At 33.8% G+C, this 25,546-nt stretch overlaps 1 protein-coding gene and 1 long non-coding RNA gene across 2 annotated transcripts in view; one reads left to right on the top strand and one right to left on the bottom strand.

Annotated features, from left to right (window-relative positions):
* Positions 1-5,569, top strand: part of LOC127838918 (E3 ubiquitin-protein ligase DTX4-like) — a 60,608-nt gene extending 55,039 nt beyond the window's left edge. The window contains exon 9 of the mRNA XM_052367063.1: positions 1,354-5,569. Coding sequence (XP_052223023.1) covers positions 1,354-1,608 — 255 coding nt within the window. The 3' untranslated portion in view covers positions 1,609-5,569. The remainder of the gene's footprint in view (positions 1-1,353) is intronic.
* Positions 5,570-15,978: 10,409 nt separating this feature from the next.
* Positions 15,979-20,617, bottom strand: LOC127839024 (uncharacterized). The gene is made up of 3 exons (XR_008030119.1): positions 20,406-20,617; positions 18,030-18,145; positions 15,979-17,751 (listed from the first exon to the last, which is right to left on the bottom strand). It is a non-coding gene; the product is annotated as an uncharacterized LOC127839024 (long non-coding RNA).
* Between the last annotated feature and the right edge of the window lie 4,929 nt (positions 20,618-25,546).

Genomic DNA, 25,546 nt, shown 5'->3' with positions numbered 1-25,546 from the left:
GCTTGATACATGTGCTTAAAGTGTCAGGGACAACACTTTGCCTAGGCTTGATTTTTGTTTAGATTAGGCTTGATTTTTGTTTAGATTATTGTTCCTTTTAACGAAAAGTGAAGTGTCCTCCCTGATTAGCCTTTGCATATGCATAAAGTGTTGTCCCAGATAAGCCTATCAGTCCACACAGCCTAATCAGGAATGACACTTCGCCTAAACATGTTTTTTACATGGATGAATATTCCTTTAAGCAAAAAATTCCATAAAAGTGGAGTGTCTTCACTGAGTAGACTATGCAGCCTGTTAAGGCCAATCTGGGTCGACACATTTTGCTTTAAGCACTATTTTCCCAGAGCAAGGCTGATACAATGACCAATCCCTGAATATTGTTCTAAATTCATTATTGACAACATCCCATGCAGGCATTCTGTGAAATGAAACAACGTGTGTTACATTTTAGTACTTTGTCGTCCGTTTTTGAATGCCAAAACACTTGATAAAAACAGATTATGTTTTTGAGTTGCATTTTGTAAGAGCATATACAATTCATGAAAAGCTGTGTGGAAAAGGTTCTGTGTCATTAATATCGCATAACATGAGAACTATTTTGGTCTAATACTATGATGTAAAAACCTGAATGTTTGTCTTATACATTATTTGTATAGAAATACATGGACAATAAAAAATACTGATATCAGTTCAATTAATAATTTTTATTGTAAACATTTGCCAAATTTGCTTTTGTATTCTATCTATTCTCAAAAGTATTATACATACATTGTTAGCCATGGTCCATTTCATGAGCATGTTTTGATCAATGTTTTGTGAAAACTGGGATTAATGCATGTGCATAAAGTTTCATCCCAGATTAGCCTGTGCAGTCACCACAGGCTAATCAGGGACAACACTGTCAGCTTAAACTTGATTTTCGCGAAGAATAATTTTCGTTTAATCAAGAAATACCATAAAAGCAGAAAGTTCTGTCAATGATAAGCCTGTGCAGACTGCACAGGCTTATCTGAGACAACATTTAACTCACATGCCAGTTTTCCCTGAACAAGGCTCATTTTATGACAGGCATGTATGAGTCCCGTTCTGAGAAAACTTGGCATAATGCATGTGTGTAAAGTGTTGTCCCAGATTAGCTTGTGCAATCTGTGCAGGCTAATCAGGGACGACACTTTCCGCTATTATGACATTTTTCGTTTAAATGAAGTCTCTTCTTAGCAAAAATCCAATTAAGGTGGAAAGTGTCGTCCCTGATTAGCCTGTGCAGACTGCACAGGCTAATCTGGGACGACACTTTACACACATGCATTATGCCCAGTTTTCTCAGAACAAGACTTGAATGTTCTTGTTCAGGTTCTTCAGCTGCTGATTGTTGCCTGGAAACGACGCCTGACATTCACCATCGGCAGATCAGCGACAACAAACCGTGACAACTGTGTCACATGGAATGAGATCCACCACAAGTCTGAGTGTCAAGGCAACCACAACGGGCATGGCTTCCCGGACCCCAAGTATCTGGACAATGTGCTGGGAGAGTTGGCAGTGCATGGAGTCACAGAGAAGGACCTTGGAACTGTGGGCGGGCCAGGCAGGGGTCTAGGGGTGTGAACAGGGGACTGTTATGTGTGAACTACGGACCTCAGTGTTTACTAGAAATCCTGCGGATGTGAGTGTGAACAAGCAGTTGTAACAACAGATGGCAACTGTGAAGACTTCTGTGAAGTTATTAATCTCTGTAAGGGGACTGAACAGCAGTCGTAATAGTGCAATAGTTTTGTCATCTATACTTGTTCCCAGTGTTCTTGATATTTTGACTCTGTATTCTAGCTGCTGGACACAGTCCTGGGCCCGTATTCGCCAAACAGGTCTTAGACTTAAGACTAAGAATATGCTTGACAGAATATTTGATAATTTCTTTAATTTTGAATAAAACTTGTCATTTACTGCCTCTCTTTACATCATTCTTCATTAAGAACATTTAGTGAAAACCTTTTTATCAACAGTGGAAGCCGGAATAAATTCAAACGATGGACGTATTTTTCTTGCATCTAATTCTATTTTTTATACTTAGATCTAAGAATGGGTTGGTGAATAAGGGCCCTGGCTCCTGGCCTGTAGCACAATATTTGTCAGAAACAGCACTGTTTACTTTCAAAACACTGTTTACTTCCAAGACATTGTTTACTTCGAAGACATTGTTTACTTCAAAGACATTGTTTACTTTCTAGACATTGTTTACTTTCAAGACATTGTTTACTTTGAAGACATTGTTTACTTTCAAGACATTGTTTACTTTCAAGACATTGTTTACTTCCAAGACTCTGTTTACTTTGAAGACATTGTTTACTTTCAAGACATTGTTTATTTTGAAGACACTGACTGTTTACTTTCAAGACAATGTTGTTTTTTTCAAGTTATTGTTTACTTTCAAGACATTGTTTACTTTGAAGACATAGTTTACTTTCAAGCCATTGTTTACTGTGAAGACATTGTTTACTTGCGAGACACTGTTTACTTTGAAGACATTGTTTACTTTGAAGACATTGTTTACTTTGAAGACATTGTTTACTTCCAAGACATTTTTTTTACAGTTTATTGCCTTATTATTTGTTTTCTTGTTCTTGTTTTCTACCAGCTAACTTGCTGCATGACTTTATGAATTGCAAAAACAAAGTTTGTTCTGCCTTTTTGTTTTTCTGAGGTTTTATGACTAAGTATTAAGGTAAATTGATTGGATAAAGCAAACATGTTCTATAAATTAGCAACGGAAAAAAACATCACAACTCGTTAAAGAGATCCAGATTTAACTGACATATTAAGTGGTAACTTGTGTTAGCTAAATGTTTGACTGGATTTTGTTATATTGGTCAGAGGTTTTAAGTCCTATTTAAAGCTGCTTTTCTGTTGCAGACCACGCCAAAATTAACAGTAACAAATACTCTTTAAAAGAACCACTAACTGGGCCTGACCAAATGATCAGTTTTTAACATATTCATAAGATGTAGTAATCTATGTTATCATTAAATGTTGAGAGAAATTTGCTGTTTTTGCTATTGATCAAATATTGTTCAAAATGTGTACCAGTGTGTGGATTACTTGCTTACTATTTATGTTATGTAAAACACTCTAAAATATTTGTCTCTAAAACTGTAAGGCGCAGAGGTTTGATATTTGGCATGTTTCATTGTATGGTGGTCTGCTACCAACATTTTTCAAATCATTGCACATGGTTAAAGATGGCCCATGCTTCTTACATAAAGTTAGGGAATACTCTAAATATTTGTTTCTTTCTAACCTCAAGGCTCATATAGTGGTAACATATAGTGGTAACATAAAAGGGAATTCCTCCACCAAGTTTGTTCAAATCATATCTCTGTTGTCTACATTGGCCCATCCAAGTTTTAAGCTCATCTATTTTTTTAAAAAAATATATGAGCTATTGGCATCACCTTGGCGTCGGCGTCTGTGTTGGTGTCTGCTTCGGCGTCCGGTAAAGTTTTGTGTTTAAGTCCACTTTTCTCATAAAGTATCAAAGCTATTGCATTCAAACTTGGTACACTTACTTACTATCATGAGGGGACTTGGCAGTTAAAGTTAGATAACTCTGGCATGCATTTTGACAGAATTATGTGCCCTTTTTATATTTAGAAAATTGAAAATATGGTTAAGTTTTGTGTTTAGGTCCACTTTATTCCTAAAGTATCAAAGCTATTGCTTTCATACTTGCGACACTTACTATCATAAGGGGACTGTGCAGGCAAAGTTATGTAACTCTGACTGGCATTTTGACAGAATTATAGCCGCTTTATACTTAGAAAATTGAAAAATTCGTTAAGTTTTGTGTTTTGGTCCACTTTACTCCTAAAGTATCATAGCTATTGCTTTCAGACTTGGAACACTCGCAAACTATTATAAGAGGACTGTATAGGACAAGTTGCATAACTCTTGTTGTCATTTAGACGGAATTATGGCCATTTTTTGACTTAGTAACTTTGAATATATGGTTAAATTTTGTGTTTACATCCACTTTACTTCTTAAGTATCAAGGCTATTGCTTTCAAACTTCAAATACTCTCATACTATCATGAGGGTACTGTACCTAGCAAGTTGAATTTTACCTTGACCTTTGAATGACCTTGACTCTCAAGGTCAAACAATTAAATTTTGCTAAAATTGCCATGACTTCGTTATTTATGATCAGATTTTATTGATAATTTGACAAAACAACTCTTACCTGACATACTACAATAGATTCCACCCAAACCATCCTCCATGCCCCCCCCCCACAAAAGTAATTGATATTTGTTTGTTTTTTTGAAAGATCATCTTATAAATGACCACACCCTCTCACTGTACCCCCTCCCTCTCTCCCCCCCAAAAAAAAATAAAATAATTTTTTTTATACGCCCGTATAAAATACGGGACGTATTATGTGAAACCCCTTGGCGGGCGGGCGGGCGGCGGGCGGAAGGCATCACTTTGTCCGGACTCTAATTCAAATTGTATTCATCCGATCTTCACCAAACTTGGTCAGCAGTTGCATCTAGTTGATATCTAGGCCAAGTTCGAATATGGGTCATGCCGGGTCAAAAACTAGGTCATAGGGTCAATAAGTGCATTTTCAAAGGGGCCACTTTGTCCGGACTCTATTTCAAATTGTATTCATCCGATCTTCACCAAACTTGGTCAGCAGTTGCATCTAGTTGATATATAGGCCAAGTTCGAATATGGGTCATGCCGGGTCAAAAACTAGGTCATAGGGTCAATTAGTGCATTTTCAACGGCGCCACTTTGTCCGGACTCTAATTCAAATTGTATTCATCCGATCTTCACCAAACTTGGTCAGTAGTTGCATCTAGTTGATATCTAGGTCAAGTCCGAATATGGGTCATGCTGGGTCAAAAACTAGGTCAAAGGGTCAATTAGTGCATTTTACTTTGTCCGGACTCTAATTCAAATTGTATAAATCTTATCTTCACCAAACTTGGTCAGTAGTTGCATCTAGTTGATATCTAGGCCAAGTTCGAATATGGGTCATGCCAGGTAAAAACTAGGTCATAGGGTCAATTAGTCCATTTTCAACAGCGCCACTTTGTCCGGACTCTTATTCAAATTGTATTCATCCGATCTTTACCAAACTTGGTCAGTAGTTGCATCTAGTTGATATCTAGGTCAAGTTCGAATATGGGTCATGTCGGGTCAAGAACTAGGTCATAGGGTCAATTAGTGCATTTTCAACGGCGCCACTTTGTCCGGACTCTAATTCAAATTGTATTCATCCGAAACTTTTAAACAACTTTTTATCCTGCGTCAAAGTGGTATGGGGGTATAAGTCACATTCAGTGACAAAGCTCTAGTTCAAGTTGAATTCACCAAACTTGGTCAGAGGTAGTATATAGATTATATATCAGTCAGGTCTGATTGGAGACATGCAACCGATTAACACATGCAATATTTTTATGCAATATTTTTATCCAGTTTTATTTTGCGATATTTTCATCGGGTTTATTTTTTTCGCGATTTTTGAAACGAGTTATTTTTAACAACATGTTTATTGGTAAGTTTCATTTTTCCTTCAATCTAATCATGATTTCCACAGGTACATGAGTTTTTCACTGTGCATGGGTACTATAGAAAGGCAACTGTTTATCATTGTCATCAACCTAAAATCAATTTTTTAAATTGATTTTATGCTTATACACAAGGAAATTTTCAATTCTTTCTCATATCATCGAAAGAAATGCAGCATTTCGTCAACTTTATCGTTACTATGTCTTAAAGTATATTTTTAAACAGTCATCTTTCTAAACAATGCAGCTTCAGATGATGTCAGTTCAGAATGTATTCTTGTATATCTCAGTGTATACTATTGCATGCTGAATGGAATATATTTTCTAGCTTTTATTAGTATGCGTTTGTGTGTAATTGCTTCTAATTTCAGTACCACTGTAACTTACCTGAACTCTGCATTGTTCCATGACATACCTCCTAGAGCATTCTCTAACTGTACCTAACACATTCTGCTCAATTTCAAAGAAAAAGATGAAACACAAAATTTCACTTTGAATAATGTCATATTTTTTCTTCCTGATAGCCATAGTAGTAGTTAGAGAGTGCGTGGTGTACCCGGTTAACACTGTAGCACATCCACATTGCTAGTTCTTCATTAATCATCACATGTATTCCCATACCTAACCACTTTCAGCGCTTCCCACATTGTTAGTACTTCATTAATCATCACATGTATTCCCATACCTAACCACTTATAGCGCTTCCAAATCTTTGATGTTGTCTTGTTCCCCATGTAAAAGTAGTTTTAACAACAGAATTTGATTGAGAGTCAATGCTAAAACTGCCTGTTAAGTTATATTTTCATGTGAATTTTAAGTTATAGACAGTTCTTCCAAAAGGTTGCTTAAAATTAGAGTTTCATCAAATAGCTTTCCTAAGCATGACATTTTAGAAGTTGTTTCCACAAATAACAGGACAAACTTCAATTTGTACCATTAGATACAAGCAAGAGTGGCCAAGGGGAGAAAAAATAACTGAGAGTAATATTGCATTAAGATATCTTAATTAGTGAAGGGGAGAAAAAATGGCCAAGTTTGTTTTGTACCGTCTACTACAAAGTAGCTGCAACATATAGGGATCACTTCTCTGTCTGTCTCTCTGTCACGACCGCAACACCTTTGTCCGGACATATTTTTAAAAGTACTAAAGATATTTTAACCCGATTTGACATTTGACCTTAATTACCTTTTTATTAACTTGATACTTGTATTGTTCTATCAAGCACATCTGCACTGAGGGAGCGAAATGCTCAAGGGGAGAATAAATGGCCAAGAGTCATGTTGCAATTAATTCTTTAAGTATGGGGGGGGGGGTAGATTGGCCTGGGACATTTTTCTCTGGGGGAGAGTCATGTATGTTAAAATAAATTATTATGTGGGGGGGGGGGGGGAATTGGCAGAGAGGAGAAAAAAAGGCCCAGAGTCATGTTAAAATAAATAATTATGTAGGGGGGGGGGGGGAATTTGCAGAGGGGAGAAAAAATGGCCAAGAGAGTCATGTTAAATCTTAAGTTAGGGGGGGGGGGATTGGCAGAGGGGAGAAATAATGGCCCAGAGTAATGTTAAAATAAATTCTCATGTGGGGGGGGGGGGGGGGGGGGAATTGGCGGAGGGGAGAAAAAATGGCCAATAGTTATGTTGCAATTAATTCTTCAAGTAATGGGGAAAATTTTTGGCCAAGGGGGAGAAAGATTGGCTTGGGACATTTTTTCCCCGGGGAAAAACTGGCCAGGGGAAAAAATGGACCGCTACACCGGGTCAAAAACTAGATTACGAGGTCACTTCAAGCATTTAGCATGGTGTCCGCTCTCTAATTGAAGTAGTTTTCATCTGATCTTCACCAAATTTGGTCAGAAGTTGTGTCTAGATGATATGTAGGTCAAGTTCAAATATAGGTCATGGTAAATTTATCAAGTTGTCCAAAACCTTCAAACGGGCGTATCTTGTGACAGTTTGGCACTCTTGTTAGTCTTTGAAACATGGTTAAAAAACAAAAATATTAGTGTTTAATATTTTATTGTCCTACCCCACCCCTCCATCTTTTTTGATTGAAGTATTAAGATAGTTCCCTTTACCTTTAAAAAGAAAAATAGATGAGCAGTCTGCACCCGCAAGGCGGTGCTCTTGTTTTATTAAATCATGACACATGACCACCAGGAGGCTAGGCAGTTTTACTTTTATGGCTATAGTGAAACCGTTTGAAAATGTAGAATTTACATTTGAACCCCAATCATGACTAAACTTGCTTGGAACATTTTGTTTTGGTTTTGTTCTAAAATTATTACTGAAAACTCTCAAAAGCAGCTGCAGTGAAGGACAGTTCAGTTCCTTTGGCTGTCAAACTAGCGACTGAGGCTCTTTAGCCCTCTTGTTTATTCATTTACGAATAAAGGTCTGTTGATTGATTGATTTTTACTTCATACATAAAATGTTTAATTGTCAGCCTGTTACCCTAAAAGTTTAACTACATCCAATATATGTTTTTCAGCATTTCACAAGTTTAGATTGTTTATTTGTTCTCATAATTTATTACAGTATGTCTGCGATTGAAAAAGGATTGAAGATGTGGAGTACATTTTTTGGTGGATTGTCTGGTTACTTTTGTGCATTTTGTGATACATTTTATATTTACCAGATTTATGGACATAAATCATACCAACTATTTCTTGTTTTTTTTCTTGTGTTATGAATGAAAATATCCTGTTGAAAGTGCTGTCACTGTCAGTGATAAATTCCCCGAAAGTATTGTGTTTATACAAAAGTGAGATCTTGTCCAGAAATCAAACTCGATTTATTTATCAATTGCAAAACAGAAAATTAACTAATAACAAAGCTACACAAAAGAGGAGATATTTATAGAAAAGAACAGAATAGTTTATTTTTTACTTCGGCATATAAAGCTATTCGTCATTCACATACATGTACAATAACAACATGCGTTTGAAGTTAATAAAAAACATATAACACTAAAAATGTTTTCGTCAGAATGTCACATGGATGAGGTTAATACATTGTGGCCACACACTGTTAAGTCGAGTTGAATAATTGTAACAACTATGGGAGTAGATGTATTCTGTACGTATTTTCTTTGTAAAAATACAATTATTTTATACGACATATACATGAAATTTGCTCTTATTTTCAAACATACAAAACTAAACATGGCTAGTTTCCTAACACTATTTTGTTTGAGCTATTCAGAAGGTCGATCAACTTGGAACATATTTTGGCCGTCCCTATAATACTTTGGATTAGATTAATTTATTAATTAGATCAGCATAATATTGGCATTTAAGAACAGACTGATATTATTCCTCGATGTCATTGCATAACACACCTTTGTGTTCATCTCTCACAGTGTTCTGATTTCTTCCGTTTGAACACGTAATTTATGATGCGAACATAATTCAGCAATAATGTTCCTAAGCGTTTTATTTTCAATAATATCAAGATTTATCATTCAAAAACTGGTTTAAGTTTCTTTTCCATTACTTATTATTTGCATTTGTTTGCGTTCAATTTCTTATCTCAGTAAGAGTGCAATGTGTATTAGAATTTCCCTGTTTTAAAGTTTATACTTTCAAAAATATTTAACGATTATGATTTTACAATTACATTTTACAAAATGTGCGATGAATGGGCTGAATGTTATGCGCCTTGATAAAACCTGAAACTTCGCAAGTATAGTTTAAAATAGATTGACCTCATTAGTCAGATAAAGTGAACATATTTAAGTACTTAAAACTATGCAATGCTCAGGTGAATTTCGGACTAGAATGACGTATTGTGTTAAACGTAACTCAATGAAATGAACCTTACCAGTTCATTTGGAGGTGTTACGAAATCTTTGATCTGGTGTGTTCAACAGCAAGATGTAGATATAAATAAATAGATTGATATAATAAAAGAATACTCAACTTCCCTTAAGGTTAGATATGGTTTTGTGTAAAATTCATAAATACCTCTATGATCACACGTGGCTTGTATATTTACACTGTGGTAGTACTTCCGATAGGCATACTGCTTCTCGTGTTCATGAGGAGCAAAGATTCGAACATAAGTTCCGTCAATTGCTGCAGTGATTGATGGAAACCAAGCGATTTTAAGAAATCATTTTTTAATGATTGATTTCTGTTTGCCCATCATCGGGAATTTCTTTTTCGGTCTTCCAGGTCACACAGTTTGTAATCAATTTTGTAAAGACGCTGGATATGTTGGCAATGTCAACCCCAATGGTATCCCGTATTAATTGCAAAAAGTTTCCGGAAGCAAACCGTCTCAGAGTTATCAATATTTGCTGCCTCGGTGTCAAGGGTTTATTCCGTCTAGTTGGTATCTCAAGTCTATGTCCTATCAGTATTTCTTTGGAAAGGGCCCTTTAGATTGGTAATTTTAAGACTAAAGGAAACGCTATATTATGTTATTTATATTATGCTTAAACGTGAGTTGATGAAAAAGCTGGGACAAAATACAAAAATGCCTCATTTAGTCATTTGTTCTTAATAAAGCATTTATTGAGAGGGGATTTGTTTGAAGTCATTATGAATTAAATTAAACATGTACATCGGTGAATGTGCTGTAAGCGCTATCGTTGCAATTGTTGAAATCATAAATCTGTACACAATTATTTGTTTTAAATTGTTTTATATAAAGCATTTTTTTTTTAGAAGATGGAATGTTTGGAGTAAATTCCTTGACTGAGGAGAACACGTATAGGTAAAAGGGCCGATATTTGGCGGATCTCAAAGAAATAAAAATGCCTGCTATAGATCAAACTATTTAATGGATTAATTAAATATATTCGATTAAAATTCTCGATTAGACCGGTATGCTTAAAAACAGCAGAGTGGGGAAGCGTTGCGCAAAAGACCTAGGTAATACACTAGATTAAATGGGCATATTTATGGGGTTTTTTTCCACAAAATAAAGACTTGTCAATAAAAAAGCATATTTCCACTTTTAACACATTATAATATAAAACTAGGAAAACACTAAGTCTTCTTTAGTATGCATCCACAATAATCTTATTATTCTTCTTCCGAATACACTGTTGATGTACAGAGGACACTTTTGCAAGCCAGGGACTTAAACATTGTATGCAGAAGAAATAGAACTTTAGCCAAACATTGAACCAGAACTGACATCCTTCTTGCCTTGGTGGAAGTGACTGGTTGGAATAGTTACCTACTGAGTAATGGGAATATAATTTGAGCCAGGCACTGGACCGGTATGGAGGTCCCTCGTGTCTAGGTGGAAGCGACAGAGGTTGTAATAGTTGTCTAGTAAGTAGTGAGAATAGACCTAGACTGGCTTGAGCCAGACACTGGACCTGTACTTATTTACAAACTGCCAAGATGAAAGTTATTGGTTGAAATAGTTGTCTAGTGATTTTTTTGGAATATTATTCGAGCCAGACAATTGACTTGTACGGAACTCCCTCCTGTCAAGGTGGAAGTGACAGTGGTTGGAACATGTGCAAAGTGAACATCAGGGATGTAATTCAAGCCAGACAGTGAACCTCTTCTGACTTCCCTCCTGTTGAGGCGGAACATCAGGGATGTAATTCAAGCCTGACAGTGGACCTCTACTGACTTCCCTCCTGTTTAGGCGGAAGTGAATGTGCCTGGGATAGTTGTCAAGTCAATAATTAAAAGACAAGTCTTGTCAGGTAAGATTGATATCAACAATAGCTACAGCCTCCAGTGACATCATTGAGCCCAAGCAAAGATTGCGTGCTCAACTTGGGTTCAAGTTGTTGCATATGTGCTATTGTGATCAGTCATTATTTGCTGTCAAATGTTTGTAGCCGGTCATTTTTTGGTAAAATATTTTTCCTTTGACATCTTCCTTGGATTCAAAGGAAAGAAGTAAAAAAATCTAAACACAATAGAGAAGGAATCCATATTTGATACTGTGTGTTTGAAATTTGTGTCAAATATTGTATTTTTACTTTTAGACACTTACTCATTGCAGTCAATAGCAATTTGGTATAAAAATTATATAGCCATTATCAAGCCTTATTAAGCTTGTTATTTATCACTTGTAGTAATTTAAGCAAATTATTGTGAGCAAATGTGTGAAATGTTCATGTCTTTACAAGTATATGGAGTTTGTATACCAGTTTCATAAAGACATAAGTACTTCTAAAATTCCACGGAGTGAATGGAAAACCTTGATTTAACTATAAATACCAGGGTAAACTGAAAAGTTTGTTAAACATATAATATTGAGTTGTTATACCTCCACAAACGAAGTTTAGGGGGGTATATAGGAGTGAGCTTGTCTGTCTGTCGGTCCGTATTCAGTGTCCGCTCTCTATTTCAAGTTGTTTTCATCCGATCTTCACCAAACTTGGTCAGAAGTTGTATCTAGGTCAAGTTCGAATATGGGTCATGCCGGGTCAAAAACTAGGTCACTTAGTGCGTTTTAAACATTGAGCATGTTGTCCGCTCTCTAATTCAAGTAGTTTTCATCCAATCTTCACCAAACTTGGTCAGAAGTTGTATCTAGATGATGTCTAGTTCAAGTTTTAATATTGATCATGCCGGTTCAAAAACTAGGTCATGGGGTCACTTAGTGCGTTTTACACATTCAGCATGTTGTCCGATCTCTAATTCAAGAAGTTTTCTTCCAATCTTCTCCAAACTTGGTCAGAAGTTGTATCCACATGATGTCTAGGTCGAGTTTGAATATGGGTCATGCCGGGTCAAAAACTAGGTCACGGGGTCACTTAGTGCGTTTAAAACATTCAGCATTTTGTCTGCTCTCTAATTCAAGCAGTTTTCATCCAATCTTCACCAAACTTGGTCATTCAAGTTGTATCTAGTTTACCTTGGACTGATATTATAAATTACCTAACTCCCATTTCCAATAGTAAAATATTGTAACCAATCTCTGAATATGTTTAATATGCCCTTAGGTTGGTGACATTTTTATCTCGATCAGACTAGAATATTTAATGCACCATTTGTCTGGTCTAAAAATAGAAATATTCTATTCAAATTCTTATGTTATGTATATGTTATCACAACCCAACAATTGATAAGCTCATGCATACTACTAGTATAATCATTTTGTTAAAACTTATCAGAATTTGTATATTATAAACAGTTATAAGAGAAAAATGTTTGTCTTCCCTATTTTGTGATTGAATTACATTTTTTAAACTTGATTAAGCTCCTTTGTAATTCTTTTCTCAGGAGAAATAATAGCATACTCTGTCACATAATCTTATTTTATTTTTTATAATGTCTTGCTATACTATTTGCTCCTTACAAATTGGCTGATGGTATTCATGAATGTATGATTATTTGAATTACATTATATATGGATGTTTCTTATTAGCTTTTGTTGTCACGAGCTACCATTAAATATAAAAAGCCCCCATGGTAACAGTGGTTCATGAATATAGGTAATTACAGGTTCCTGCCTCATTGTGTTGGATTTCTATTCATTTATATCTCTTCTGAAATTGATCCTGGGTCACACAGGGTAAGAATATTATTTTTAATGATATCTTGGCCTAGTTCTTATATTCTCGATACAATGCAAAATCTGATCAAAACAATTCTGCTTCCTAGGGTCAAATGTGAGCAGTCTGTGGCCTTAAGCCCGCGTTTTCATGTTTTATTCAAATATTTTTTATTTTTTAAAACTTTAAACTGCTGCTTGCTTGCTTACATATACTGTCACTAACTATTCGGAATGTGAACAACAGACGTTTTAGCCTGCATTGTTTAGAATTGTTTTAAAGCATTGTTTACTGCAGGAGAACACAAAGTGCTCGATGGTGTGCTATTTTGATCCGGGGTCATCTGATGAGTGTAGTTAACCTTTGATTCTTTATAACTCTAGAAGCCACATGTTTCATCCAGTGTTAATGAAACTTTGTCAGAATGTTTATCTGGACAATATTTAGGCTAAAATCTCATCTGAGTCATGCGCTTCAAAAACAATGTCGCCAGGCCAAATCTTATTTACAAAAAACGTGTTTCCAAACTGTTAAAAACATTTGTGACAAAATCTTGATGAAACTTGGTCTGAAAGTTTATCTTGAAATTTTCTAGGCTGAATCTGGGTCACATGTGTCTAAAAACTAGGTCATCAGCTCAAACTTTTAAACACATTGTCATAACTCTAGAAGCCAACTTAAGAAATCTAGATGACTCAATATAAACGAACTGAACATAATTTTAACCTTGTCAATATCAAGGCTGAATTTGAATATGGGTCTAATTCGTCAAACAAAAAGGTTACCAGATTAAATAGTGCAAAAAATCTAGTTACATTCTAGAAGCCACATTTAGAACTCTACCTCGATGAAAGATGGTAGGAATATTTATGTTGACATTATCGAGAAGCAGTCCTAATCTTGATCATGTGGGTTCTAAAACTAGGTGACCATATAAAATTTAACAAAACTGGTTGTCACTCGTCAATTATTGGTATACGTAAACTAAGGCCCTCATTTCATGGCCCTCAATATTGTTTGGGTTATTAAACTGCGTGCAATACATGGTACAGTACAGGTACATGGATTTGAAAAAGCTATATCGAAACTTAACTCAACCGGTAAGATTCTGACCACAAATAATTAAAGTTGCGTTGAAAAATGATGCTATGTAAAAAATATCTGTCATAAGCATAATCATCTTCAGCATAATTATCCTTGTTATTGAGTGGTTATTGTTGTCATCATAATCATTGTAATCACCATCATCATCATCACCAGATTACCAATTATGAAATCTAAGATTGGTATAAATGTGTTGCATTTAATTGACCAATAATTAGTTATTGAAACTTTTTTTTTAATAAAATGCTATTTAATAATAAATGAAAGAATATAAAAAAATAAAAATTGAATGAATAAATAAACTTTTTAATGTACACGTAGCAACAAAAGTGGGGTTCATTTCATTGAAGATAAGTTCTGTATTATGCATCCCATAAAAAATATTATTTATTAAATAAGCGTACATTAGTACTATATGAAAGTTGCAAGTACATAGGGCAATATTTTATTTCACTTCAATTATTTTGTGTAGTAATTTAACATAGTTTCAGGTAGTTTTACATTATTTGGTAATTTAATATTGTTTTATAATTGCTATTCCCTGACTAGAAAATATGGTTACTTTTTTTATAAAAGGCCATTGTATCAAAATTGATAGTTGTACTTAAAGTATAAGAAATTTACCTAATGCCAATTGAACACTGACCCCATCTTTGAAGTGTCATTCTTGTAACCACAATATATTTTCTAAAATGGTACATACAAATAGACCTTTCATTCTCAGCTGCCATAATCCCTCTGGAAAACATTTATGTTCTATTGTATAGTCTTAAAAAGATTTAAAGTAAATTAAAAGTACTTATTGAAAATATTGCCTTATTACTGTCCATTTATGAAAATCTTTTATGAATACTTGTTATTGTTATTTAAAGGTCCTTTTTTTTCTCAATTACTTTTATAGTAAATAAATTATACTGTAATTTTACAAATTGCATATCTAAAAAATTACTTATATAAAAATATCGGCATTTAATTATTATATATAAGCGAAAAACTGAAATGCAGTGTGTGTTAGTATTGAGTCTGTATTATTTAATGTTCAAAAAATAATATAACATTTAAGATATTGTTTGGTAACCTTTCACAGCAAAGAGCGTTTTCACCACAAAATCTAATGTTGCACAATTTCAGATTATTATGAAAATTCTGTGTTTTTTTGGGGGGGGAATTGGTTAGATTTTTTTCTGATTTGTTGTACTTGTTATATGAGGAAAGAAAATGTTGCTGCTCGAATACTTTGAGGCAGCTACTGTCCCACGGTGCCTATACCACGTGACTTTTTAAGATCTGTGTGGGGACTAAAATGTCAACAAAAGCGCGACGAAGGTAAGATTTGTATGGATATTTTTTTAATATGTCACCATTTTCAATGGGATAAAGTGGAGAGCCCGCTCATTCATGATAGCTTTCTATAGGTATCATGATTTTTTAAACAAATAAGTATTTTTTCAGTAAAGTGCAACTGCGCGTTTGAACGGTTAGAAAAAGGTAGGATCAGTGTGGGGACATTATTTTATTTTGATACAGAAACATCACCTCTGGTGCAATTAATCAATAAACGTTATGGGCGGATCTTACACTATATTATTTTGCATTCATGTTCAGGTTTATGTTATATGTTTACGAAACACAATTCAAGAAAAATATTCTTACAGTAATATGATCTGTGTGGTAAACGTGTTTAGAAGGATCTGTGTGGTATCCGTCTTTCTACAATTCACGGATAAATTTAAATAATGACGACAAAATATTTTTTTTTATTTAATTTCAATAATTTCAATACAACAATTACTACTACTACTATTACTACTTCTATTACAACTATTCGTAACAGTAGTAGTAGTAGTAGTAGTAGTAGTAGTAGTAGTAGTAGTAGTAGTAGTAGTAGTAGTAGTAGTAGTACATGTAGTAGTAGTAGTAGTAGTAGAAGTAGTAGTAGTAGTAGTAGTAGTAGTAGTAGTAGTAGAAGAAGAAGTAATAGTAGTAGTAGTAGATCTATTATTATCATTAAAAAATGATTCTTTTCAGTAATGACATATTTGACACTAGTGAGCGGAAAGGGATAAGGGAAGAAAAAAGAGGAAACAGTTTCACGAGACAGAAATGCTATACAGAAGGGGACACTAGGAGTAAGTTGGGTGCGGGCGAGACGAAGCGATAGCCTGACAGAAACTGTTGCCAACAATAAGAATGGGGATAGACGAACACAATTGAAAATTTAATTCGAACACAAATTCTGCAATAGAGATTGTGTCAAATATTACACAGGTTGACAAAAAGCAAAGGCATGTTCTTTCCTGAGAAATATGTCTGTTTTAAAATCAAATGTGAAATAAAAACTGATAAAACTGAATCCACCAGACGTATTGGTTTATCATGGATTTCAAAGTGCCTTGCATCATTGTGAAGAAACTTTAAACGACCAAACAAATCATACATTTTCGACATTATTTTCTATTTTGTTGTTATTTAAAGTTGAAAAATAACCGGCACGATTTACTAAAAACAAAATAATGGTCATTGTAGAAACATATATATATATTATATATGTGTGTGTTTGTGTGTGTTATTTTCATTTATGGAATTCATATTGTAGAATTAGTTTATTACATAGTATAGATATTTACAATCATGCGCCATGTGTTTGTATAATGTCATGTTATAAATTATGACATTGTATTCAGTGTAACAAGTGTATGCTTATATTTAGTGTTAATTATTTTGAAGAGAATATAAAAAGTAAATGAATAACTTATATTAAATGAATATATATGTACGATTCTCCTCTTGTGTTGTGGTGGGATGCAGCTGTGAAGAATGTCAAGACGTATTTCGAATAAATTAAGGAGTATTGCATTGTATACTCAACCTCATCGCCTACATTGTTTATTGTCAATTACCACGGCCTAGAATAAGTATAAGCAGGCAGTTAATAATGTAAAGCAATCGTGAAAATCACTACTTTTTAGAAACCCTGGCTGCTTATGATTATCAAACTAGCTTCAGACAGCGGTATTTAAAATTGAAATCAACGAAAAAACATCGCCAAACGTTAATCAAGTTATAGTTAATAAAGAATCACAGATTAGATAATACAAATCACAGATGCGATTCATAAATGAATAACGTAAATCTAACTTATTGCACAATTATTTGACAATAATTTCAAAAGAAACACACAAACGAACTTAACGAAACACAAAAACTAATCAAATTCGGATAACTTTAAAAAAATATTGAAAAGGAGAGTTAAAATAAAACAACGAATAAAATAACGTAAAACGATACTCAAGTTACACAGACAAACTGTAAACTATTATGATTATTAATCAGTATTCATGGATTTATGTGAAGTGCTCACGTGTCGAGAGAGATTTGTTTTGCGACTGTGCGTTTGAAACACTCCTCATATATGTAATACTTGTCAGGCATGTGGGGCTTGTCGTGCTCTTTGAGGTCAATCTCACTGCCAAGCCACACTGGTAACAGTTCGACAATCCCTCTTTTTTGCACTTTTCTCTCGAGCCACGGGTAGGTAGGTACTTGTCCGAAAAGCTCCTGCCGCACTGTACACACATCATGGGGTCCTTCGTTCTTTGAAGCCTTCTAAGATTGAAGGCATCGTAAGAAGAAAAAAAGCTATTTTAATCACGTGACATTTTAATGCGTAAACTCGCTATTTCAAAAATGTTAGAATCAGAAGACACGCGTTCGTTATTTTTTTAATTACCAACGATTTGACGATTATTGAGATATTTCAAAATGTATTATAACCTGAGAGATGAGATATATTGTATATTTGTACTGTTTCACGAAAATCCGTTCATCTGTTTGTTAGTATAACTGTATAAAAATGTAACTATTTTTAAGGTATTTCATCATACCTGAAATGCTTTCCCACAGCAGTAATAGTTTCCAGAGTTAGCGTATCTCCTAATGTGGCGCAATAATCCAGCTCTGGTCTTCAACATTTTTCCGCATTCGGAGCATTGGGCCATACCTTAAAGCAAATATAATATTCAAAATAATATATAGAATACATTATTTCACGTGACAGTAGTGTTTGGTGCCAAAATAAAAATGGAATTTAATACAATAACATAAAGTGTACACCTATTTAAGGTATGCATGGCATTGTCATCAATTTAAGATGCTCCAGCGTAAGATTTTAATTTTATGATGGGGATTGTATAGCATGCCTGTATATCATAATTATGTATTAGTTCAACAAGCGGTGCAAGCGTAGTGTATAGCCATTATGTGTTTTACTTGCTATCGCATTTAAAAATCCAGTTTGGCTACATTGTTGACAAGCATTTTTTTAGCAACTGAATAGAACTGAAAAACTTATTAACAGTTTACCACACAGATCCTTCTAAAAACGTATACCACACAGATCATATTACTGTAAGAATATTTACCTTGAATTTTGTTTCGTAAATATATAATAGAAACCTGAAAATGAATGCAAAATGATATAGTGTAAGCTCCGCCCATTAAGTTTATTGCTTTATTTCACCAGAAGTGATGTTTCTGTGTCAAAATAAAATAATGTCCCCACACTGATCCTACCTTTTTCTTACCGTACAAACGCGCGGTTGCACTTTACTGAAAAAAATACTTATTTGTTTTATAAAATCATGATACCTATACAAAACTCTCGTGAATGAGCGGGCTCCACACTTTATCCCATTGAAAATGGTGACATATTAAAAACAAGAAATATCTTTAAAAAAGATATACGGCGTAAATAGTTTAATGAATGAGATCAAGGATAGCGAATGTCTTTTTCTGTGCAGTTCTTAGCTGCATCACACGCAGTACGGGATGTTACGGGGAGTTTTCGCGGCTTATTTTACATTATAACATATTGCTGGTCATAAACCTATAGATACAAAACAGAAAACCAAAAGAAGAATGGAAGTGAAATTTAAACATATGAGTCAACCGGCCACACGAGAAGTATCCGTATTTATAGGCGCGTTCTTCGAACAAACCTGTTTTAGTGGTTTGTCGGGCATTGCTATTTGATTCGATTATTAACAGTATCAATTATCATCGTGCTAATGCTTAAAGTGATATTATGGGCATTTTGCACTGTTGAATTGAGCTGAAAAGAATTAACAGGTCAAAATAGTTAGTTAAAATGTGGTTACTGATTAATTATCTGCAACTCACCTTGCTACCAGTTGTTTATAAAAATATATTTTATATTCGATATTCTTACGTGACCCACCCAGTCCTGTAAGCTGAAATGATCCGTAAAACAATTTCGTGTCTTTGTGTCGTATGAACAAATCTGCACTAAAACTAAATTTAGGTTCAACTCGTAAACGCATGATCAGTTGTCAAACGAAAGTACGGTTGATATTCAAATGCATTATTTTTCTCTTTCTGGTATATTGTTTTAGTATGATGATGCTGCATTAATTAATATAAGTGTATATTAAGTAGAAACATCAAAAATAATCAACGGTTGCGATAGACACCTATAAACTGTTACATGCTCATAATATCACTTTAGTACATTAGGCAATATGGACGAATAATTATTGTTAAATTTATCAACAATAATATTTATCATTGTATTGTTGAAAACACATTAAGAATCTATTATTTACATACTATAATTATATTGCTGAATATCTTCATTTAACATATTTCTGGTCTAAAGAAAATTCCAGGTCACCTAGTTCACGGATAGCGTCTTTATTATATAACGATTATTTTACTGGCCGCCAACTCCGGTGATGACCTGTATATAAACTCTGAATGTCCGCGAATTGACCCGATATACCTCGCGGGTTGAAATGCAATGCTTTAAAGTGAGGCCTCGCTTCCATTGCTCTTTATACTTTTACATGTTAACATGTTGACAGGAATAAGGAAGTAAGTACTAAATATGAGAACATAGCCTTTTAAGTATAAACGCTCTTGCGCTGGTAATACTCTGAAAATAAAAGGTGTACGCACAAACTGTATTGATGTCGAGAATTGAGTGTAAAACTGTTCTATCTATTAAGCCTTTTCATTCGAGATAAAATTGTTTCATACAGTAAAACAGTGTTACAAAGACGCGGATATGTTTCCAATGTTCTGGTGGTATACTCAAATCAGCCAATGGAATAAATGAAGTGTATTCATTCGTACCTAGCCGCGGGAAATTTTATTGGAATTTTATTGGACACTTACAAAGGTCAGGCTAAGGTGAAAAGCTGGCTTATGCAGCTTACGCCGAAAAATATCCATAAAAATCTTACCTTCGTCGCGCTTTTGTTGACATTTTAGTCCCCACACAGATCTTAAAAAGTCACGTGGTATAGGCACCGTGTGTCCTTGTTCGTTTTTAGCATTCTATACATTGATGACGTCACTACGTTATTGTCAGTAAGACCGGTGTGTACACAATGCGTTTTTAGTGTACCGCTTGCACAGAACGCTCCTATACAGCATATACAGAACGCCGCATAAAAGCCGTCCTTTCGTAATTTTAAACAATTCGTAATGCAAACTTAAAAATGGCTGCAAACGAATGTTCTTGTCCCGCATTTACATAGCTTTTCAGCGTTCGCATGAACTGCATATTGGTAGTAATGAATGGCTTACGAAAGTGTTACCAATAAATTAAAAATAGTATAAAAACTATTGAAACGCGCTGAGAACCGCTTTAAGATGTTTAAAATGAAAACCACGATAAAAGCAGCCTTTTTGCGAGTCATCTTCGATTAATTGCCAAACACACAGTTTACTAATTTTATATGATATTTAATTTCTGGTTTGCTTCGGCGCCAGACCTTAGGTCCAAATGTGATAAAATGCATTGTCTATTTGAGATTGAAAGGGAAATTATGCTGTGCTTCAATATTGTTTTCATGAAGTTTAGGCCCTTTGATTATGAATACGGCGTTACAAAAAATTAGTGTCTGCACAAATACCCCAGAAACTTAATAATGATACACTTATGATAAAACTGATCACAGTTTCCTGTAAGGGTGGATCTGTGCATATTGTTTGGTCGGTCTTCTACAATTTTTATTTAGCTATATAAAAATTCTTCATTAAACTTATTACATTTCTGTGCAAAATGTCTAGCAAGTCAAAGAAATGTTTTAGCATTCTAACTCTTATGGAGACATATTATCATGTTTTTTCCGGCCAGTTGATCTTTCATCGATATATTGCTCATTTTCTTTCACGCACTCATACAATAAACCCATAGATTAACTAATCGCATTATTGGTGAGCATCGATAACATTACTCATATTCTCGTTTTTCTATATGATATGGACAGTAAGAAACAATTAATACATAATATTGTATAATAATTGGAATGAATCCCTTTTCTTAAATACTATCCCTGTTGAGCTTCATTTTCCACATTTGTTTTTCGTACCCGCATTAGAATTGTAATAATGAAATACAAATATATTTTCATTCAATGTTCCATTACACGATTATTCACTCGTTTATTGATATCGAATGCGCCTGATATTCTTAGTTGTGCTTGTTTGATATTATTTATAAACTTTTACTTTACTTAAGATGTTTTTTTTTTATTTCACGCCATGAACTTAATCAATTACATAATCGAACAGTTGTTGAACAAGACCAAACCTGCGTCCCAATCACACTTTGATGTTGACATTATGGATATCTTGATTTGTTAAATTATGTTGAGTAGCAAAAATCTTAATATTGTCGTTTTATACGTAATATTTGTTTTGAAAATATTTCTAAATTGCAGACTGACATGAATAATAGATCTAAGTATTTTAGTATTTTCATTTAACGATATATCGTTCATTAGCATTAACAAGAATAATACATAATGAAGCGTGTGACGTGTTCATAGTCTTAACAACACCATTTTGAATTATTGAAACAAAGAAATTGTAAAATTAAAAAAAAACTTTTAATTGACTATTTTTTATGATCAAATTAATATTGCAATGATTCAATACTCACCCTCTACATACTGCAGAAGGAAGTTTTAAGTACCAAGTCATGCCATCACACTTCATTCACTGCTTGAGAACCTTTTAAACAATGAATATATTTGAAAGCTGTTCTATTGACAGTGAGAAGTGTTCAATCAAAACTAAGTGATGTCGGAAGCATATACAAAACCTGAACAATACCATCATTGTGATTATTCACTCGAATACGTATTTTTGTTTTATCCTATGAAACCCTCTGTCTAGTCAACACGTACGTTTGTTTTCAGAAGATTTAATGTGTACACTTAATATTTGAACACAGTTTTAAAACAAAACTCCACAAGATGTTATGCGCAGTAATTTTAGTTGTCTTTATGGATTGGTTATGTTTTCCCCCCACCTCCACGAAAAAAGTACTTGTATATCACTGCAAACACAGGTGTAAACACTATATTTAAATGCTTGTAATATCTCGACATAAGAAGTTAATTCAATGTGTTCCAAATTATAGAAACATTGCAATTGCTTTAACAGGTTCAGCATTCACCTGCATATTGCAGGATCGTAATAAAATATGCATTTAGCAATTTTTAGTATAGCAAATAGTTGCCCATGTTTGAATCAAATAACAATCATAACGTTAAAAAATGTGATGCTTTCAACTGGTGGGCTTCAATGGGCTCTTTCCTTCTCATGATACAGAACAAGGATACAAAGATCTTAGTGACATTACAAGCCAAGTGAAGGAATGATTTTGTTGCTGACAACTAACTCTGAATAAGGCTGATAAATAATAGTCCTGTTTCTAGTTTTTTTACCTTGTTTAACTTTTGAGACCAATATTGAGAGTTATTCAAAACATTTGTTGAACTACTTGATTATATAGTTCTGAACATTAAATGATATAAAGCATGGTCAGCAGTCTTTTAAATATCCTTAAGAATTTAGCACTGCTGCATCAAATAGAGACCTAATGGGTAATTTCTTAAAACAATATATGTCGAAATGTGACTTATACCCGCAACTCGCTTTGTGAGCTATTTTAATGTGAATGTGTCGATTACTGGGCAGTATCGTATACTGGGATTGAACAAACGTTTACACTCTATGGAGTTTATATATTGGAAATTTCAATAAAATTACTTGAGATATGTTGAAGACGTTCGCTTCACAAAATATTGACCAAATACTGACAAACCAATGGAATCCAATATACCACCTTGTAGGAATACATTTATGACTAAAACAGTTGTTTATTTTAAGTAACGCGACACCATTTAATATTTTATATTGACTACTTAATGTTTGATGCCAACCCTTAACTGTTTTTGTATTTTATGTTGCGTGTTTTATCAATTAATTGCTACATTTAATTATATTCTTAAAATAATATATAATATAAACCCTAAAGAAAGAAATGTTGCCAAGAAACGTGGAAGATTTGCGGCATTGAACACACTTATTAAAGAGGAAAAGAACGTGCACAAAGTAAAAAAAAAAAGGTCATGAAAAACGTTTTAATGCTTTACCTGCCGCTGTTTTGTGAGATATTAGCAGAATCTTTTTAGCCGGATGATATTTCAGGCATATGTGAGAATGTACTACACATCTTTTATCTGGTATTGAAGATATAAACATTTAATTAATAATTTCACTGTACAGAGGAATGTCACTTTACTAGTATTTTTCCGCCATTGAACTAAATAATTTTTTATTGCATATTCTAATTACTAATTTTGTTGACAAAGTTTTAATACTGCCATGGTCAAAAATGTATTATAAGTGTATTATGCCAAAGATTCATAAGAATCTATTTTAAAATTGCTGAATCATTGAATTTGAAAATGACAACAAGATTCAGCCCCCCTCCCCCTCATCGGAAGTCTTGTCAGTATCGTATAAATACAACAAATAAGTAAGTCTTAGTCCAAATTTGGTTAATGGCAAGGTCAACGCGTGGTCAGATGATGTAGGAGAGTTCTAATTGTTGGATGGAAGTATCAAAGTTTTCCAGTAAGTAGTATTGATGTTAACGGAAAAGTCAATTTTGGTAAATGAAGAATAATGACTTTATGAATAATTCCCAAAACGTTCAATGTCAAGATCAAAATAAGGTCAGTAAAGGTGAGTTGTGAGTGATCTTTGGTACTATCCATGCAAATACGTAAGCTTTTAAGCAAGCAGTATTGATGTTAGACAAAATGTCTCATTTAATGCTAAACCAGAATTCGGACGATTTGAAAGTAGGTTAGTGTCAAGGTCAAAATGAGGTCAAGTGATGTGAGTGTATTGATAACGTATAAAGAATCATACATGTGATATTTATGTGAGACGAAACTAATAGTTTTGGGTTTACCATGAATTTGAACATTCTGGATTAGGCTCAATTCAAAATTAAGTCACGTAAACAAAGAATTCGGCCTTTCTGAAAATAAGTCAATGTTAAGGTCAAAATGAGGTCAGGTGATGTGGGTGTGGTGAGAGTGCCCAAATATAATATGCATGAAAGTATTGAAGATTTCTAGCGAGATGTACGTGAAGTGTCATATAGGGTTTACCTAGAACGGATATACTAACGGAATAACTGACAGGCAAATCACTATAAGCCTCTCGGCATCATGTACTCTTACATGCATATATCAAAAGACCTTATTTTGTAGCGGTAACTCTTTTGTATTGCATGAATAACATACGCAAAGTAAACACATATACATAATGCATACACTATGTTGATACAGTGAACAAATAAATAAATATATATGTATTTTTTCAAATATTTGTTTACAAAAAAGATTGATAATGTATGCATACATGTATATCTAATATACTTATTAAAAATAATTAACACAACAGTATTCATAAGATATAATGATAACATAAAACTATTCCAATATCTTTAATTAACCACTGTTATTGTGTATATCGTTTACAGAATACATATTTTACAACGGCAATGTTTTGTGTGAACATTCCCATATTCTTTGATAATATAAATGTAAATTATTTATATGTAAATTTCACTTAAACTATAAGCCATGATAGTATGTATGTGTGTGTATCTACATATAAAATGTATATTGTATGTTTTTTATTCTCATAAGGGGAAAATATTATAAATATAAAAAAAAATTCAATTATAAAATGGAGGCCAATGAATTTAATGAAATAATGTTATAATTCAGTGATAGTAAGCCCATTATATACAAACAATGTATGTTTTCTTTTTGTGTCGCTTCTGTAATAACGGTGAATCGTGGAGTTTAGTCTATCTTGTCATTTTTGGAATCTAGTCCAACAAAATGAAGACGCCTACATATTTTGGAAATACCATACCGTCCTGATTTACAAGAAAACATCATACTAAAAATGCCTTATATTAAGAATGCGTGCCTCAAATTTTGATCCCATGTGGATTGATCTTTGTAGATCTTTGTAAATTAACAAATATCAAGTCTGGACATAG

Source organism: Dreissena polymorpha, chromosome 1, assembly GCF_020536995.1.
Source record: "Dreissena polymorpha isolate Duluth1 chromosome 1, UMN_Dpol_1.0, whole genome shotgun sequence".
Lineage (NCBI taxonomy): Eukaryota > Metazoa > Mollusca > Bivalvia > Myida > Dreissenidae > Dreissena > Dreissena polymorpha.
The sequence above is the reverse complement of the archived record's forward strand: the minus strand, read 5'-3'. Positions and strand labels throughout refer to the sequence as shown.